The 21,804-nt window shown below is 28.9% G+C and overlaps 1 protein-coding gene across 2 annotated transcripts in view; it reads right to left on the bottom strand.

Moving 5' to 3' along the window:
- Nucleotides 1–1,621: 1,621 nt before the first annotated feature.
- LOC100197829 (uncharacterized) overlaps nt 1,622–21,804 on the bottom strand; it is a 35,259-nt gene continuing 15,076 nt past the window's right edge. The window contains exons 2-4 of one of the 2 annotated variants that reach the window (XM_065799971.1): nt 13,611–15,344; nt 3,819–4,015; nt 1,622–2,074 (exon numbers count right to left, since the gene is read on the bottom strand). In XM_065799971.1, coding sequence (XP_065656043.1) covers nt 3,843–4,015; nt 13,611–15,344 — 1,907 coding nt within the window. In that variant the 3' untranslated portion in view covers nt 1,622–2,074; nt 3,819–3,842. The remainder of the gene's footprint in view (nt 2,075–3,818; nt 4,016–13,610; nt 15,345–21,804) is intronic. The other variant, XM_065799972.1, reaches the window with a different exon arrangement.

Below are 21,804 nucleotides of genomic sequence, written 5' to 3'. Positions count from 1 at the left end.
TCATAATTCAACATAAAGTTCTGAGTTTTAGCATTAAATTATTTATATCTTTTTAACCAAGATTTATGCGGTAGTGGTGTAGTGGTAAGAGCGAACCTCTCGCTTTGTAAGCGAGAGGTTCGGAGTTCGACTCCCAGCACGTCCCTGGAAGTACCGCGCTCAACTTAGTTTCTCCGCGCAGCGGCCTTGAGTTTGAAATGTTAGAGAAATGGCGTGTACATAGCCATACTATTTATAATATATATTATATATAATAGCATAACCATATTATTTTCTAAATTCTGCTTTTAAGGGCATGTTTAAGTAGACTTTTGAAGTGCTTTTTTTGTTACATATTGCTAGCGTACTGCGGCCGTGGCGCAGTGGTTAGAGCGCTTGCTTTATAAGCAGGGAGATCCAGGTTTGAAACGAGCTCTGGACATTTTCACGTCACGGTAAGGAAGGAGGTGTGAACTTCCTGGTTAAATGCACTTTCGCAGTGCTCTGTGACAAGACCGTTAGGACTTCTTGGGGCACCTAAAAAAAAAAGTCACGTATCTCAAAAATGCAATTTTGTGGTTTCAACGTTGTTTTTTTTACGAACTGTAATTTACCTTTTCATAATTGATTTTCTTTTTTAAGTTTTCATTTTTATGGCATTTTATTTATAAAAAAAAAAAACAACTAAAAAAGGGTAAAAATATTAACGATGAGTATTGAATTTTTATTTTAGTAAGTTTCCGATCATTGGATCAGTTCATTTTTTTTCTCCTTTGTTTTGAGATATGTGGCAATGACTTTACACCGACGTGTCGATGTAAAATATATTGGCTCGCAAGGCAGTAAATTTTTTTCGTTGCTACTGGAGGTCTTCTGAATCGGAAAAGAATAGCCTTAGCTGATCCAATTGTATTGAAGCAAGCATATGTTGTCAAGGTGGATCATTACTATTTTCCCCTTTTTCAAACTCAATAAAAATTTCTAAACAACCAGCGCAAATTGCAGAACTTAAATGTTCTCATGAATTGATGCTCTCAATAAAGTATTTTTGATTTCTTAAAAGTTTTGAGTCTTTTTTAACGCTATAACTGAACTTGTTTGAAAGCACGACAAGCATACGTTGTTAGGCTTATATATAAGATTTGCCATAAGCTGTTTTTGCTCAAAATAGAATTTTCCACTTTATTAAGACTTATATTTAATTAAATTTTTGCAATTTTACTGATAAAGATTCCGTTTGCGGTGCTTTGCACTTTTTTCGGCTTTTAAAAAATTGGTTTTTGATCTCACTGTCATGTGACAATAAGATCGGAATTTAGGAAAATATGACAATCTCATTTAAGCAAATTGTTAAAACCCAAAAAGAATATGTTTTATATAGTGATATTATCTGATATTATAGTGATATATATTCATAATTTAAATCTTTTATTTTTATTCAACAACAAAAATTTTATTGATCTATATATGTAGTGTAAATTAAGTGTCATGCGACATAGACCCGTTTACTCACTACTAATATAAGATAAATAAAAATTTTTTTTTCTAACTGATAATATATTTCCACGAACTTCAATTTACAAACTCAGATTTATAAAAAAATGTAAAAAAAAAAAGAAAAAAGAAAAAAGTCGAAAAACAATTTGAAACAATTGTCATCTTAACTAATAGCAAAAATTTTCAAAACATTTTAAAAACTTTATTTAATTTACTGTAAAAAAAAAAAAAATAATAAGCAAAAATACAAAATCTAACCACAACATTGAGACAAAAAAAACTGAAAGATTTATTAAGATAAGATAACCACTGGAATAATATTGAAGATTTACATAACAGGGCAAAAGATTTACTTAACAGAACAACAGAAGTAAAACTTGAACAGAGAAGGATTATAGTGTATATATCTAGCGAATAAAGGCTATATCCATCTAGTAAATAAAGACGGTTATACATCCAAACACAAGAAATGTTAACTTTACAATTTATAATATATTTTTAAATACTAGTTACGTAAATACGGAAGATCAACCAGAATTATACAATTTCAATAGGCCAAGTAGCCTGAAATAGCCTGATGATCATAACACGGATTATGCTGAAAAAAAAAAACAAGATATATATGCATATGTATATACAAATAAATATATGTATGTATGCATGTATGCATGTATGCAAGTATGTGAGTGTGTGTGTGTGTGTGTGTGTATGTATGTATGTATGTATGTATGTATGTATGTATGTATGTATGTATGTATGTATGTATGTATGTATGTATGTATGTATGTATGCGTATGTATGCGTATGTGTGTATATATATATATATATATATATATATATATATATATATATATATATATATATATATATATATATATATATATATATATATATATATATATATATATATATATATATATACATATATTGTTATTTAAATTATGTTATTTAAGTTCAAGGTTCATGCACTCTGTTTGTACTTAAAGTTGAAACATAACCTTAGATTCAAACAGCGCTGTTTTGCATTTAACAAGAATTGTAAATGTAACTTAATTGATGTTAAATGGTTTGTAAAAAAAGTTAGCCAAAAAAAAATTTAATTCGTGCGTGCGTTGGGTGTTTATACTTTAATTGTTTAGTAACCTCATTTGTTGACTTCTTGATGGTATTGAGAAGTCTTGACTGGAAGGTTTAGAAGATCTTTTTGCAAAGTGAAGATGTAAGATGTAGACAATTGTAATTCATTTAATGTCAGAAGGTAGTCATGGCTAGTTTATAACTCTTGTTTTTGCATTAATGTATTCACAACACTTTTAATGAAATTGTCAATTGATAACATTACTATAGTTATAAACGAAAAAAAAGGCATAATAAATAGTTGTCATTGATAAATTTCGGTTATAAAATTTTATTCCTTATCTATATATCTAAAAACATCTATAGTCTTTTGTTAATTGTTTTCTCACCCTTTACCATTTTTTTTTTCTCCTTAATTTTTCTGTAACTCCCAATAAAAATAGCAGCTACCTGTAAACCTGTCGGAAGTTAACATGATTTTTTAAAAAAAAAAATTTTTATTGTTCAATTATATTTCATGTCACAGTAGTATTTTATTGTTCATTAAAAGTCCATTTAACTATCACAAGTCACAGTAGCATTTTATCGTTCATTATTTATGTCACTAGCATTGTTTAACATAACATTGCATTTATCTCAAACTATTTATTTTTTACTAAGATTATTCAAAAGATGTTTTATTTGCTAACTCTAAATAGTTTTCATTGATAAACTTTGATCATAACATTTTATTTCCTATCTCTATAACATCTCTAGTCTTCTGTTGATTTCTTTATTGCCTTTTTCCTTTTTTTTTTTTTAATCCATTTATGTTTCCTCAACTTTTTTAGCAACTTCCAACTTGAATACCAGCTGTCTGCAAACTTGTTGGAAGTTAACTTGTACTTAAAAAAACGTTTTATTGTTCATTAACAGTCTGTGTCACAGTAGTAAATTGATGTTCATAAACAGTCTGTGTAACAGTAGTGTTTTGTTGTTCATTATTGTCTCTAGCAATGTTCAAAATAACTGCATTTATCTCAAACTATTTATTTTATTCTATAAAATTTTTAAAAAGATGTTTGATTTGTTAACTCTATATAACAGTATCCTGAAACCATCAAACGTTGTATGAAAATAACTATAACAAAAATAGTTTTATAGTCATTGTCAATCGATAAGCAATTCTGTCATTGAAGTAGCAACTGTACGGTGTAATGGTGCACCAAAATTATTATCCTCATCAAAAAGTTTTTAAAGAGTAAATTGATTCCTCAGTAACTTACTTCACAAGATGAACGATATAAAAACTACATAAGAACACATTCTTTTTTCTTAGGTTGAGTAGAATTATCATTAGCTGTGTCGGTTGATGAGGCTTCTGTTGGAGTTGAAGTAGTTTTCTCAGAAGTTGGTTTTTCTAATTTGTCGTCAGTCTTTAAATTTGACTCAGCATGTGTTTCCAATTTCTCTTCATTTATTACTGAAAATAATTTATATGTAAATAACTAGATTATAGCATTATGAAAATAACAACTTGATAAGTGGTATACAATAAAGATACAACAAAACAAAACAAAAAAACTTAAAAGGATGTCATGGTTTGCAGAACAAATCAAAAAATCATCAAGAAGATACCCTTTAAACAAGGAATAAATTATATATAAAAAAAAATCTAATAAAAAATCTATTAATTAGGTAAATAGATCAAAAAATGATAGAAAAATAGTGGTTTTATAGCTGATTATTAAAACAATTTAATTGTATTTTTCATGGCAAATAACTCTTATTTTGTATCTCTTACTTCAATTCAAGGAAATACAACTTTTTATTTATCAAACAACATTTACAATATCTGATTTCAACATTTGCAATAACTTCTTGTAAGAAGACATTTGCAATGTTTTCTTACAGCATTTGCAATGTCTTCTTAAAACAATTGCAATGTCTCGTTTTTCTCTTTTAATTGAAACATGTAAAAATTAAATCAATTTCATAACTATTTTAATTAGACTTTGCATAAAACACTAAAATTTCAAATACAAATTCAAATACAAATATATGCAACCAGGACTTTCCAAATACAAACACAAATATTTGTAAATTGGATTAAGAAAAAAAATAAAGATTTTTTCATAACAAGACTGATAGAATGGTCTGTTAAATAAAAGAATGAAAACAAGTCTTCTAATAAATTTTACAAAAACAAATTTTTTATTTATTTTAGTGTTAAAATTGACAAAAACAAAAAAAAACCTCTTGTTATTTCCCAAAAAAACATTAGCTAACCTAGTTTATGGAATTACAAATACATTTCAATAAAATACAAATATTTGAGAATTTTTTTTTATCAAATACAATATGAATACAAATACATCAAATTTTTACCAAATTAAAGTATATATTTTACCCGAACCCTGAAAATATGGGTCATTTTATTATGGCTTGAAGTGGGTTAATCAATATTAAACAGAAAAAAAAATTAATGTAACATTCAACTTAAAAAATGTAAAAAATATTGACACATTTATGACTTTAGTCGTAAAGTGGGTTAATCAATATTAAACTGAAAAAAAAATTAATGTAACAATCAACTTAAAAAATGTAAAAAAAACTATATTGTCTTTTAAATTAATTGATTACAATTACTTAGTACTTGGTGTTTGCTTACAATTAGTAGTAGAGTTAAAAGTCTACAATAACTAATTGATTTTTGTTGAATTTTTTTATGATTTTATAAAGAGTGGTCCATCTAAAATGCACAATGTTTATTGTAAACAAATAAAAAAGTTTTCAGAGAATTATCTTATTTTAAATATTTTTTATGATAGAAGGATCTATGACAATAATGTGTGAAAGAAAATATTTCCCCAATACTCGCCACAGCTTCGGTGGCATACCTCTATCTGATAGTCTGTATTTTCAATGACCCTGAGACATTATTGAAGTTTAATTATCTCATCCTTTAGGTCTTGATTTGTTTTTAGCTAAATAGAATTTTTTTTTTGTACATCTCCAAAGAAAGAAGTCCAATGGTGTCAAATTACATGATTTTGGCAGTCAATTAACATTGTCATGACGTGAGGCAACAGTTATTGAATTTTATGCACAAAAGAGCAATTGTTTTGTTGGCTGTGTGGCAAGCGGCACCATCCTGTTGGAACCACATATTGTCCAGGTCAGTTTTTGTAGATGAATTGGCTTTTCAACAATCACTTGTGGATGTTTATTTGCCCAAATGTGGTAGTTGTGCTTGTTAAAAAATCCACTGAGGTGAAAGTGTGCCTAATTGCTAAAGACGATTTTTTTGTGAAGTTTCCATTCACTTCTGTCTATTCAACCAACCATATGGCGTATTGAGGACACTTGAAAAGATCAGTAGGCTTCAGCTCTTGAGACAATTGAACCTTGTAAGTGTGTAAATTTAAAACTTTATTTATTCAAAATTCGAATCAGTGATACTTTTGAGATGTTCAAACGACAACTACTAGAGGTTGACAGCTTTTCTACCACACTATTGCAAACAAGATCAGTGTTTTTAGCAGAACAAACTGGGTGAGCATGCACAAGTGTTGTCATAGAGACATGTTTAGCTGAAATTTGTTCAAATTTCTCCAGATTGAGGACACATTTGGTCAATTATGCTAACCAAAAAAATCACAAGTGCACAAAATGCATTTTGAACACCCATTTTTGTAAAAGACTTCAACAATCTTAACACAATGCTTAAATGTGTACCTCTCCATAGTTGAATTTGACGAACACTGAAACAAAAAAATTTCAAATTAAGTTGGGCAAAAAACTTGGTGTTGAGGTGTGATTCATAATTAACATTGTGCATTATGGTTGGACCACCCTTATCTTTAATTGATTTTGTTTTACAGCTAATATCAAACAAGTAGGAGAAGATTGGCTAGAAACAGAAGTTCCTAGATTGAGAGATGTACTAAGAAAGCCTCTACTTATTTATAAAACATTCCTTCTTTTAGGCAATCTTAATATATGAGCCTTCAATTTCTAATTGATAGGAAATCTTACAGTTATTACAATCTTACTTGTAATTAATCAGGTATCTTAAATCTTCTATTTGTCAACTGAAAATGTGGCAATCTTTGCCAGAGCAGATGGCTTACAACTAATCAGGCACTCCTTTGGCTGTACATTTTTTTTTTTTTTTGAAAACATAGAACTTTTTTTTAAATTATGACATACCCTAATGCTTAATCCTATTTCTGAATGATATCAGAGTATGTTCAACATGACATTGCAAGTTTTAGTAAATATATGAATTAAAATATTAGAGTATAGTACCACTTTCAAAAAATTAACTACTTAAAGCTTGAGTATCATTGATAAATAGACTTTCCCAGGAATGGTGTGCAACAGCATGTACATGTCTATGCAAACAACATAAAGTTATTTTAAATATTATTGCATGCAACATAAAGTTATTTTAAATATTATTGCTTGCTTTAAACAGCATATTATGAGCAAAGATATAGTAATAAAAATTTGAAACAAAATCAAAACTTTTTTTTCTAGAATACTGATCTAAATCTTTAAACAAAAGTTGATAAAAAAAAAATGAGTTCAAAATTTTTTTATTTACACTTGTTAAAATAACTGATATCACAATAAATCTTTTACTATTTGGTTAGTATAAAAATGAGATAAAAAATCCAAGTGTAAAATAAACATTAATATCTGTTTCAGCTGCATACCAATGTATTATTCAAATGTTTAAATAAACAGGTCTAACACTTTGATAATTATTCACATAAAATATAATCCACAATTTGTATTTTTAATCCAATACATTACTTACTTCACCTAATCTTATTTTGCTTAACCTATCTTCGTAGAAACATGCTAAATCTGAGAGTTTACATGAAAAACTACTTTACAAGGGTTGTTCAAAATCATCAACCTAATGGTTTTGTAGTGATCATAATTGTACCTTAACTTGTAAAAGTATGTTTGAAAACTGACCTGCCTATTTACAAAATCAAGAAGAAAATGATTTTTCTATTTTTGAAGAAATTGAAAAAATAAAATATTAGAAAAAACCACTTTGCCAATGTAATTCATTAATGTGCCATACATCATGTAATCCAATGTTTTTAGAAGAAATTCCATTTCTTTCTTTATTAAATAAAACAAAGTCCTGATAATAAAGATGTAGTAAAATCTGCAAAATTGTTACTGAAAATGGCAAAATGTCACAAGATATCTGCATAATATTTTACAAATTATTATTACAGAAATGTGCAGAATGCTCTGGTGAAACTATAATTAGTGTAAACAGTTTTGGTGAAATTTACAAAAGTGTTGTTTGCTTTATGATAAACAGTTTTGAAGAAAATATACTAATACATTATAAAAGCTGCTCCACTTGTAAAAATTGATAGCAATTGGTTATAAGATTTGAAGCTTTAAATCTTTCTTTTAATAGTGGTTTTGTTGTGAGAGTTATTGTGTGATATTTATGCAAGTAACTTTTCTGTGTTATTAAAGCCATTTTGATAACAAACTGTTATCAAAATGGCTTAAATAGCTTTTCCATTTTATTCAAATGCAGAAAAGTTTATTTATTCCATGATGCTGTGCATATAATTAGAAATGTAAAAAAAAACTGGCTGAATTAAAAGATGTTTTCTTTCCCTCCTATTTGAGTTCATTGGATGTAATGACATTACATTTTAAAGGCGGAGAAGTTTTTTTTTTTTTTCAACATCTTCACATTAAACAAGGCTGCAAGCAACCACTATTAGAGCTGGAAGTTACTGGAAGAGAAAAAACGAAGTTTATAGAGCAAGGTAACAATTAACAGATGACCTGAAAGATTGCAAATTAATCACGAAAACAAGATGAAGGGAGTGAGTTCCAAAGAACTGATGTTCAAGGAAAAAACTAAACGAATAAGAATTTTTGGAGCACTTTGGAACAGTTATAGTAAAAGGATGAGACTTAATTGAATGACAAGTAACACAAAAATGAATTTTAGTAGATAGTACAAAAGATGCTAGCTCCTTAGAGCTGTACCCCAATTATAGTATTTATAGAGAAGTGAAATAAAGAATAGAATCTGGAGTAAGAAAATTGCAAGCACGATAAAGAGATGCAACCTTAGCAGATACTAATTTTGCAATGGATTTGTAAGAGTCAATCCTAAAAACAAAGGGTAGATGACTCATCGAGCACATAACTGTTCATAAATATAGAAAGATCTAGATTGTTTAATGATGAGTTTTATCTGATATTAAAGTTTACCAGTCACTGAAAGCCCCATACTGTAGCAGAAGTGAGATCCTTTTCAAGCTCAAATGCCCCAAAGCAATCAGTGAGTGTTGGCTTCTTATCAAAACAAGAATAAATGGTAGTATCATCAGCAAACAATGCTACTTTAGGTGTGAGAATTTATGGAAGATCGTTAATGTAAATTAAAAAATATATAGGGCAAGGATAGAACCTTGAGGAACACAAGTTACAGGTTACGAAGAAGAGTGCTGTCCATCAAGGACAACTTTTATACTACAATTGGTAAGGAAGAATTCAATAATCTTAGAGATGATACACCATAAGAAGAAAGCTTATGGAGAAGACCAGCATGCCAAACTTTATCAAAGGCTTTAGAAATGTCAAGAGCAATAGCCTTAGCCTCTCCGTACCTATCTAATGCACAATAAAACCTATTGGTTATTACCATTAACAAATCAGCAGTAGAACGAGAAGACCGAAATCCATGTTGATGATCAGAAAATTATTAGAATAAAGATGAGAGATGAAGCATTTGTTAATTAAAGACCCTTTCTTATGATAGTCTAATGGGATAGTAATTAGAAGAGTCAGATAGCTCTCCAGAATTTTTGTAAATAGGAATAACAGATGCCACTTTCCAGCAGGCTGGAAAACAAGACTCTAATAAGCACTTGTTAAATATTTTTGAAAGTATAGAAGACAGCTCTGGAAAAGACATCTGCAAGACTATAACAGGTATATTGTCCGGACCACAAGCTGTAAAGGAGTCTAAGCAGTAAATCACTTTAAATACAGAAGCTGGAGTGATACAAACATTGAGTAATGGATCAACCTGTTTGTCAGCTATATCAGGCAGAATGCAACTAGTATAGTCAAGAGATGATATTGATGAGAAGTTTTATAGCAGCTTTGTCAGCTTTAGGTTTAGGTGAGGTGATAAAAGCTGAACCATACAAGAGGGTGAAATAACAGAATTGCCATTATTATAGATACTGTTAAAGATTCTCCAGAAGTCACAAAAGCCTAATTTTTGAGATGAAAAACAAGATTTTGCAACCTGAGAATAGCAGGCTTTGGCATTAATTAAAAACTTTTTACAATGGTTTCTAGCAACAGTAAACAGATGCCTGTTTTCTGGAGAGTAGAGAAGGTTAATGATTTAGATTGTCTGGAAAGAAAGTTGGAAAGTTATCTGAGTTAGATTGAGAAAGGCAAAAGTTGTTGACCTTAACACCTGCAAAGTCACAGACACTAGAACCATTAATATAAATATATGGAAAGATGAGTCAATTTGATCAGAAATAAAATCGAAAAGAGTGCTGTCTTAAGATGAAGGATAGCAATATAGAACACAGAGAAAGGCGATAGAGTGAAGTGGTGCTAAACCAAAGCACATAAAAAAATTGCCTGTGGATTTAAACCTAGTTCCCCTACAAATGGGTGAATTCTTAAGAATATAAATGCCCAGGCCAAACATGTGACTGTTGGAGTCTTTACGAATTAAAGGAAGATAACCAACACTAAGATCACAAGATGAGACAGCTGAACTCATTATTCTCACAAAGAGCAAGTAGGTCTGGTGAACTTTGCAAAAGATAGGACTCAACAGAGGAAAAATTACTTCGAAGACCACAAATATTAGTGACCACAAATATTAGTGAGTGACTTGAAAAATTCTTATAATTTGAAATTCTTTAATTCAAAAGATCATTCAAATCAAACAAATTCTTCTGCCCATAAGGTTTATTATTTAGTATTGAACTCCTATAATTTAAAAACTATTGTAATTCCAACATATTTTGAGACCCCTTGAGGATTTGAATGAGTTCAGTTGAGTTACTTTTTAAAAAGATAAAGCTTTTTAAATGTAACCATTATTTTTCAACTGAACGTTAGACAGAAGAAAACTATAAACAATTTGTAACATGTGACAGGGCAATAATTAAAAAACATAAGAAAAACGTAAACTTAAAAAAACTTCTGTGAGATGTTATACTTATGGGAAATAACAAACCCTCATAGTTTTAAAAAAACACTTTAGATATTTTTTGTTGTTTTAAAAGCATTTCATCACATATATGATATTTTATCAATGACATATATGATATTTTATCAATGGTTTTATTTTGTAATGTTTGAAAATGGAAAACATGAATAAATGAAATTTAAAAATGTAAACTTTGACATTTAATAAATGCAAATTTTTTAGATCTTTTTTTAAAATGCATACAAAGTACAGTATGTTTGACAAGTTTCCAGACTTTGGCAACGTAATTTTGAATTTTTCAGACATTTATGACTTAAATGATATAATTAAACTTGGATATCTAAACCTCATTCATCAAAGCAAACAAAAATTTGTAATAATAAAATGCACTGAATTTTGCAGTAACCAATCTTTGCTTGACTGGGGTTATGCCCCGGGAAACAATTAAACAGTTGGGAGACGCAAAATCAACAATTTACAATATGATAAACCGGTACTTGAAGTCTGGAACAATTGAACAGAAGTATAAACCCAGTCAAAACTAAAAAACTCCTCCAGTCTTAAAAGATTGGATTAAGAGGAACCCAGCCAGTCAAAAATGGTAATAAAAAAAAAAAAAAGGTAAATAGTAAATAGCAAAAAAAAAAAGCCACCATAGGCATTTTGAATGACAATGTGAAACCTTGAACTGCATCATACTATACTTCTGATAAAAAAGTAGTCTTTCAACATGATGGTGTATTATGTCAAAGGAACTAAAAGACTCAAGATTGGATTAGTAAAAAACTCCAATAAAGTCTGTGATTTAAGCAGAAGGGACGCATATTGAGCAATTTGAAGCCAATGCAGTGAACTTTCGTTTTAAAAAATGAAATAACTGAAGACTCCTAGTCGTTTTATTTGAGATTTTAGAACCAGTTCAGTTTAGTTCGAAACTCCTTAAGTATACTGCATGATACACTTTTATACACCAAGTGTCCAATCAATCATTATATCGGTACTTTTAAATACTGAATAAACTAATAAAAATAATGAAAACATTGCAGCTACAACGGGAATAGGTAAATGCTTGCCTTCTTAAGAAACGTTATGTCATCTGAATTTTGTGTAAGAAATTGTGATTTCACCTACGCATTAAGCCATTTACATTATAACAAAACTTATTTTCAATTAGATTACTCAAACAGTCTTTTAAAATAGTTTATGCAGAAAACAATGAGCAGTAATTACTTGTTGTAAAAAACACTTGTGAAATATTTTTTAGTAGATAAAAAAAAACAGATAGTGAAATAAATTTTTTTCTATTTTCCGTTTAAAAAGTTTATTAATTAAAACTATTTAATTATAAACATAAATTAAATCGAAATTCTTATAAAAATTTTAAAACGCTTTGTTTTAAAATTATTTTTTTCAGCTAAAATTTTCAAACTGTGTTTAAGAAAAGAAAATTTTTTAAAATGAATTTAATTCAAGTTACTAAAATGTTTGTATTACATTTAACTATTTTGTTGTATTACAATTAACTATTTTTCATTTTTATCAAATCAATATATATATTTTTTTTTCATTCCATTACAAAAGTGCTAATATACAAAAGTGCTTAAACTGTATATAACTTTAATTTGCTTATATATACAATTTGCTAATATACAAAAGTGCTTAAACTGTATATTCACTTTAAACTGTATATAAATGCATTTGCCAATTAGATTTATTAAAAATATTCAAGAGAACTTTTTTAGTAAATTTTATATAACTAATTTATGTAATATTTTTTTTAGTTTTGAAATTTCTTTTTAACTAAAGTCTTTTCTTCATCATTAATTTTTTGAATTGATCATAGAATGAACGTCAATTAGAAATGATTAACTAGTTTATGAGTAGTATGCAAAAATTTTGTTAAAGCCAAAAATGTTAAAAAAAAAAATGTTGATAGGTTTTATTTATTTTTTGACAATTAAAAAATTCAACCATAAACAATGGTCCCTTCATTTAAAAGAAATAAACATAAGACAAATGTTTTAAAGAAGAAAAAATATATAAGTTTAAATAAGTATAAGTTTAAATAAGTATTTAAGTATATAGGTTTAAATAAGTTTTTTAAAATAAGAAAAAAATTTTTTCAAACAAAATATTTACATTTTATTTATAATTATTTTTTATAACAATATTGTTTAATTGAAAAGTATTTTATAAATATTTTATAAATATAAAGACTTCCAACGATTTTTAATGTGGTTTCAAATTAAACTTAATTACAATGCTAATTAAACTCTTAATGATGTAAATTTTTATTAGTAAAGATACATTTACTCACAATAGGCTTTTTCATTACACAACAAAAGCTCATAACAAGGCCTGTAAATGTTAAACTATGTAAATGAATAAAATATTAATACACTACATATTAATAAATTCATGTGAATAACTAGTTAGAATAACAATTAAAACATTTTGAATTAATAGGGTAATAAAGAATTAAAAATTTAATAATTAAATTAAACATTTATTATAAAATTATGAGGTCATAACTCAAACAAAGACACATGATGTAAGGTTTTTAAGGTTTACTCAGATAAAAACATCTATGATTTGTAACATCTATGACTTGTAATTTGTAATGACACCTATGATTAATGAAATTTTCCAAATTCATTGATTTGTCATCAAATGTCAATGTGATGTTTTAGCTAAGAATATAATAATTACTGTGTTGATTTATATAAATTCTTTAGACTAATAAACTAATACCAGACATTTTAAAAAAGGTATTTTAATGTTTTATAAATAAAAAGTAGAAAATTTAATTAGGCAAAAAATATTAAAAACAAACCTTCTACTTTCGGTTCTTCTTTCGCTAATGTAGCTGCAGTCGGCAAAGTATTTTTTTCTTCAGTTTCAACATGTTTCAAATTGGATTGATCAAATGTTTTTACTTCTGCTCTAGTTGCAACTGCTTCTTCTTGAATAATGTCTTTTGTAGGTAGATGACATTTTACTTCAGGGGTGACATTTTTAAGTTTAGATGCATCAAACTTTTCAACTTCAGAAACATCAGGTAAAATTTCTGGTCTTAACTCTTCTCTTAATGTTGCAGCAGTTGGAAGTGGATTTTTTTCTTCAGTTTCAACATGTTTCAGATTAGATTGATCAAAAGTTTTTACTTCTGCTCTAGTTGCAACTGCTTCTTCTTGAATAACGTCTTTTGTAGGTAGATGACATTTTACTTCAGGGGTGACATTTTTAAGTTTAGATGCATCAAACTTTTCAACTTCAGAAACGTCAGGTAAAACTTCTGGTCTTAACTCTTCTCTTAATGTCGCAGCAGTTGGAAGTGGATTTTTTTCTTCAGTATCAACATGTTTCAGATTGGATTGATCAAAAGTTTTTACTTCTGCTCTAGTTGCAACTGCTTCTTCTTGAATAACGTCTTTTGTAGGTAGATGACATTTTACTTCAGGGGTGACACTTTTAAGTTTAGATGCATCAAACTTTTCAACTTCAGAAACGTCAGGTAAAACTTCTGGTCTTAACTCTTCTCTTAATGTCGCAGCAGTTGGAAGTGGATTTTTCTCTTCAGTTTCAACATGTTTTAAATTGGATTGATCAAATGTTTTTACTTCTGCTCTAGTTGCAACTGCTTCTTCTTGAATAACGTCTTTTGTAGGTAGATGACATTTTACCTCAGGGGTGACATTTTTAAGTTTAGATGCATCAAATTTTTCAACTTCAGAAACATCAGGTAAAACTTCTGGTCTTAACTCTTCTCTTAATGTCGCAGCAGTTGGAAGTGGATTTTTTTCTTCAGTATCAACATGTTTCAGATTGGATTGATCAAAAGTTTTTACTTCTGCTCTAGTTGCAACTGCTTCTTCTTGAATAACGTCTTTTGTAGGTAGATGACATTTTACTTCAGGGGTGACACTTTTAAGTTTAGATGCATCAAACTTTTCAACTTCAGAAACGTCAGGTAAAACTTCTGGTCTTAACTCTTCTCTTAATGTCGCAGCAGTTGGAAGTGGATTTTTCTCTTCAGTTTCAACATGTTTTAAATTGGATTGATCAAATGTTTTTACTTCTGCTCTAGTTGCAACTGCTTCTTCTTGAATAATGTCTTTTGTAGGTAGATGACATTTTACTTCAGGGGTGACATTTTTAAGTTTAGATGCATCAAACTTTTCAACTTCAGAAACATCAGGTAAAACTTCTGGTCTTAACTCTTCTTTTAATGTTGCAGCAGTTGGAAGTGGATTTTTCTCTTCAGTTTCAACGTGTTTTAGATTGGATTGATCAAAAGTTTTTACTTCTGCTCTAGTTGCAACTGCTTCTTCTTGAATAACGTCTTTTGTAGGTAGATGACATTTTACTTCAGGGGTGACACTTTTAAGTTTAGATGCATCAAACTTTTCAACTTCAGAAACGTCAGGTAAAACTTCTGGTCTTAACTCTTCTCTTAATGTCGCAGCAGTTGGAAGTGGATTTTTCTCTTCAGTTTCAACATGTTTTAAATTGGATTGATCAAATGTTTTAACTTCTGCTCTTGTTGCAACTGCTTCTTCCATAATTACTAAATACATATAAAAAAGTTTATATAAGTAAATCAAAAAAACTATTTTGATTTTTCATATTTTATTTTCTTTGGGGGAAATAAATTCTTATCTAATACTTTTTGTCATGCAACGTTGTAAAATACTTTTTGTCATACAATGTTGTAAAATGTAATTAACATAAAATTGTTTAGAGTTGAGGAAAGTTATTATATGCCATGATATATTTTTTAGGGTGGCTCACAAAACAACACTTTAGAAAAATAGCTGCTGCCCCTCCTACATGTATTATCTTTAAATAAATTTTAGGGATAACTAAATGCAAATAAAAGTATGGATTTTAACGAAAAATAAAAAAACTAATTTTTTCATGAGCTTTTATAACTTTTTTAAGATCTTTTTATAATTTATTTTTACGACATAATGATATTTATAACATATTTTATTTAGGGTTGGGAATCCTGAGAACCCACAGCTTTTACCCAAAATCCTTAAATTGATTTATAGCTGAGATTTTACTTTTTAGACCTACAATGGAAAATTGTTAAATCAATTTTTTTTTTTTTTATAAATCATAATTAGTTCAGCTGCAATCAAATTCAAAGTTTTTAAACTCCAAATTCTGAATCTTTGTTTTCAAATATTTTAATTAAGAATTATGTTTCTCAAATTTTAATTGTAGAACTTTATAGTTTAATCAATGGCTATTTACACAGAATATGATAAAAAAACTCTGCCGATGTTTGGAAACATCTATTACATAAAAAATAAGATCCAATAGAATAAAAAATAAAAACAATAACCAAAAAAAAAAAGAAGATATTTGTAGAAGTATGCTGCGGTTAAATTTAAAAAAAAAAAAACTTTAGCTGCATGACTAGATCAGAAAATCTATTGTCAATGCTTCAATGTGTCAATTTATTCAAAAATTGTATACAAAAGACATTACTTAATAGACTTAGTCTACCTGAAGTTGAATCTTTGGCTTTATCTAATCATGAGAATAAAACTGCATTTAATTTGATTAATGTGCTAGTCCCAAAAAAACTTAATGATGTTAACAACATGGAAAGTTAAAAATCACATTTATCTCTAATTCTTCAAACGCAATAGTGGGATCTTTTAGTATCACCACAATAGTAGAACCAATGCTTAGTCCAAAATTGAAATAATGCTAGTAACAGTTCCACCTTCATAATAATGCTGAAATTAAAAGTTGAGGTCAAAAATAATAAATATACTTATACCAACAAAGCACTTTTTTGCCAACCTCGTTTCTACGTTTTTATGGTGAAACCTTCATGTTAAAAATTTTGTGCCATCCAAAAATAGTTTAAGGAAAATCTTCAAATTAAACAAAACAACAGATGAACTTTTTTTTAATGTGGTTAATTTTAAAAGATTAAAATTCTTATTTTGTTATTATTTGAAATTGTTGTACATAACTAAGAACATTTTTTCTTCCAACTGAACTTCCCACCATTTGCAAAATCATTGCAATGAATATTATTAATAATTTTAAATTTATTTTAAAATAATCATTGCAATGATTATTTTAAATAAATTTAAAATTGTCAATAGCACATTTGCACATTTTTTTTTTATTAAGAGTCATTTTTTGTAAGAATCAGGCAGTCAATGGAAGTGACCTCCTCCAAATTGCTTGAATTTTTTATATATTGATCAGAATATAGAAAAAACCTGTTGGGGAAAAAAAAAATTTTCAAAAATGTTTCGTTCACTCGGAATCTGGGCTTAAATTTTTGAGATTTTTTTAAAAATTTTTAGAAATTTAGTTTTTACCACCTTTGAACCCATTTTTTTGGCAAGGCAAAAAGTTGCACATAGCTTTTGTAGTTAATATCAGACGTAACCCAAAAGCTCTCTCCAAAAAATATAAAAAAGTTGCGTGACACTGTGCGGTTGGCTAATTATCATAGTTCAAAAGTACAAAATCAATCACTTTTGTCAATTTTTAATCGGAGTTAATTCTAGCGGCGAAGTGTTGCACACAATTTTTCTTTTAGGATTTGAAATTATCAAAGGTATTGAGTCTAAAAATGCAAAGAAAGTTATGTGATACCTAAGGCCTATTAATATATTAAGGCTTGAAATTGGAAAAAAATGTTTTAGTATACTTACAAAATGAACCATTACGGCAGAGGCGCTTAGTTTTGTAAAAATGTAAACATATCCAACTGTCAATACAAAAAGGTCCTAACATAATAATAAAAAAATTTGTGTGATCTTTAGATATTAAGTTAAAAATAAAGGTACAAATTGTTAAAAATGATTAAGTACGAAGAGATATTTTTTTGGACACACAGATGAGGTTTTCGCTCACAATAAAATTTCTATCATCCAAAATTAGCTTTTAGCATTACACAAAACATTGCACGTAATGTTAAGAAAAAATTTAAGCGTTTCTGACTATGATATAGAAATCATAACAATTGAAATAAATAATAATAAAAAACAATACATGATCAGAAGTGAATTATTTAAATTTACGTCATAACCAAATAACTTGTGGTGATCGAATGGAAGAAGAATCGCTGATATCACGATTGTGGAGAAACAAGTTAGTGGGCGGTTGTTTACTTTACCATAAAAATGTCTTAACTTTATTTTAACGATCTTTAAAATTTGCATAAATAGAGTAGATATTTTATCATTGCTATTGAGAAATAGGTACTGCATAAATAGAACTTGTTTTTAGTTGAGTATGAAACAAAACAAATATTTTTATGAAAACTGTTGTTGCTTTTCAAAAGGAAATTGTGGATCATTCAAAAAACATAAAATTATAAACAAAATGTTCTACATTCATCAGCTGGGAGATGTTGATGTTAAGAAACACCTCATCAACTTAAAGGTAATTATGTATTTTAAATTTACGCAGACTGTAATATAATTTTTATAATTACATACTTTATAACTTCTCTGCAATAAGATTTTGAGACAAAGTTCTTTAAACAAAAAAAAATAGCTCTTTTAATTAATTCCTCACTCTTTTAATAAATAATCACTAAATTAATCACACTCTTGCAATATTGTATTTTAATAATAACAACAATGTATTTCAAACTTGTAAACATTTTTCGTGAAGAGTCAGATTATAAACAATGCTTTAAATGACACACTTAATAATTGTTTAAAAAATTGTTTTTAGGTCATGCGATTAAACGATAATAATATTTGGGAAGAAAATGGACTTATTGCAAATAGACTTAAAAGAAATCTTGAAAAGGATGAACAAATATGTGCTTTTCACCGGTACACGTTTGGTATTGCATGGAGTCCTCCAAAAACATGCTTTCATCCTCACCATCTAAATATAAAAGGAAAAAAATCTCCCGCTTTAAGGGCGTCACCAATACATGTCGTCATATCAATGTCAAAGCGATACAATGAAGTATTTTCAGTTGGTGCAATGCTGTGTTTTACCCATTTAAAGCAAGAAACTGCTTTATCTAGAGTCAACGAAAACACCAATTTATGTACAGAAACACAAACACAACAAGAACAAACATATATGACACCTGCTACTCCAGATGAAGAATTTGATCCCGGTGAAATTAATGTTTTTACAGGAGATTTTGGATGAATCTCTAAGAAGCCGTGAGAGTGTAACTGAGGTTCTTAATGCAAGTCCAATAAAATTTAGATTAAAAAGGAAGTTCGAATATCTGGAAGATACTACTAAAGATAAGTTAAAACGCAAGTATGTTCGCCTAGAAAACTTATTAAAGAAAAAATTTGCGGAAGCTGTTGCTCCTGGATTTTCTTAACAGTAAAAATGTTGATGAAATAAATAGCCCTCTCCCAATTGAAATTATTCGTGCTCAGAAAGTATATAAGCAAAGTGATTCCATGGGAAAGTTAGTTATCCTCTCATTATTAGACCATACCAAGTATACCAAAAAGTTTATAATGAACATATTTGAGTGTACCAAACATCGTATAGAAACAGCAAGAAAATGGCATGCATCTCATAAAGGGTTGGCATTTCCAGAGAAGAAAGTATTCGTCCGATCTAGTCTTGATCAAACAAAGTGTGAACATTTCTTAGACTTTATATTTACAAGCGGTATTTTGCATGATGTTGCTTATGGAATAACCAAATTAAAATACGACAGCGGTGAAGAACAAAAGATAGTGCATGCAATACTGACGACAAAATATAGCCACGCTATCATGTTCTATCGAAAAAGTTGTAGTGAAAACAATTATATACCATTATCTGATTCAAGTTTGTGGAAAGTATTGCATGCAATAAAACCTTCAAGTCGAAAAAGCTTAGCTGGATTAGATGATGTTACTGCTTCAGGCATGAATGGTTTTCAAACATTACAAAAATTGGCACAAAGGTTTAGTTCTAAATCTCTCGAAGCTGCCCTTGAAAAAGGAAAAAGGTATTTGAAAACAAGTTATCAAACCAATTGTAGTGTCAATGACTCAAACATTTCTTTTCATAGCTCAAAATATGCCTTATCAGATCCATCTGAAAAAAATCTTCAATCCAACACAGAGATATCAGAAGTGGTATGTGCCGATTGCTATGATTTGTGCAAAGCTATCGAGATGATCAAAGAACTAACAATTCAAAATTCTGACGATGCTGATTCTATTTATGATTTGGAAATTGCTGTAAAGGATGTATTCAACTACATAAAACACCTGATGAGAGATTCTCAACAGAAAAAGGCAAAAATCGAAGCTTTTAAGCAATTAAACGATGAAACTGCTTTCTGGCTTAAAGATTTTTGTCAAAAAATTCTTCCGGTTCGATACAGAGAGGGCCAAAGAGAGTATTTTGGCAAGAAAGGAATGAGTTTACATGTGGATATATTCTTCATAAAAATAGCTTCATAAAAGTTATTCAAACGTGTTTACTTTACTTCAATGTATAGTGTGATCAGGGAATAGGTGATGTTGTTTCGTTAGCCACTGCAGTTTTAGACCAATTCAGAATTGATCAACCGCATATCAAGAAAATGTTTACCAAATCTGATAATGCCGGCTGCTATCAGGGAAATCTTTCAGCTGAAGCAATCTACAATGTATGCAAAGGGAGAGATATAAAGTTGCTGAGATATGATTATAATGAACCCTGTTGTGGAAAAGATCAATGTGACAGGGAGAGTGCAGTTGTAAAGACAATTTTAAGGAGTTACGTTGACTCTGGTAATAATATTTTGACTGCTGAAGATATACACAAGGCTATGCATTATAGTTTTGGCGCTAAAGATGCAAAAGTAGCAGTTGCTCAAATTAGCAATGATAAAACTGTAGTTACTGGACCAAAGATTAAGAGCATTAGCAACTATCACTCATTTGAGTTTGGTGAGAAAAGTATGAAGATGTGGCGTTATTTCAATATCGGTGAGGGAATTGAACAAGAGTATGGAAATCTTAAAATTCAACCCTCGATTAAGTTGTTGTTGCCATATAGCAAAACAGATAATTCAATTAAGCGTAACAAGTCACTTAAGGAAAAACAGAAAAGAAGTGACAGGCAATTATATTCATTAAGATTTTGCACTGAAATGAATTGTACTTTATCATTTGAAAGCGATGCTGAGTTAGAAGAACACATGCTATCCGGTCTTCATACAGTTCCGAAATCATTAACATCATTGGATAAAGTTCGCAACTCGTTTGTTCATAAGATGAAAATTACTTCACAACTAAATATGCCAATTTCTTCATCCTCTAACAGTGCTTCCGTAAAAGACAAACCACATTGCATGAACATTTTTCTATTGCAAGGTTGGGCATTACCAGTTCGAAGTTCTTTTAGATTTTCAAATCAGCAGAAAGAACTGTTGTATAAATACTTTATTCGTGGAGAAGAATTAGGTAATAAAATGAGCCCTGAGCAGGTTCACATGCAGCTGAGGAGAGAACTTCCGCCTGATCAATATGTAACTAGCCAACAGATAAGATCTTTATTTTCAAGGTAGGCATTGTTGCTATCAAAACTTTTGCAAATTAGATTATGTTTCTGACTGTTAAATAGTTCTTTTACAAATATGAAATTAAAATTTAGGTGAAAGTTATAATTTTGTGTGTTTGTTTACATATGTTTAAAAATATGTACAATTGATATTGTTATAGATTTAGTAACCTGAAAAGAAAAGGTAAGCTGGTAGAACCGACAACAGAAAATAATGAAAATAGTCAGGTTAACGATAACAAAGAAGTTTATGGCGAAAATGATGACTTTAATCTGGCAGGAGACAATGAAGATGATAATAAATATGAGGAAGACATCGCCAATCTTGCAAAAGAAATTTGTCTTGTATGGAAAGTGAATGATTGGGTTGCTGTTGCATATGAAAAACAATGGAATATTGGATATATTGTGGAGGTAATATTATTCAAAGTATATATTAGTTTCAAGTTTTTATTTTGTTTTACAAAACAGTGCTCTAAAATAAAAGGAATATAAATAAAATGTAAAAATAATTTCAGAAT

The sequence above is a fragment of the Hydra vulgaris genome, chromosome 06, assembly GCF_038396675.1.
Source record: "Hydra vulgaris chromosome 06, alternate assembly HydraT2T_AEP".
Lineage (NCBI taxonomy): Eukaryota > Metazoa > Cnidaria > Hydrozoa > Anthoathecata > Hydridae > Hydra > Hydra vulgaris.
This window is presented reverse-complemented; position numbering and strand designations above follow the sequence as displayed.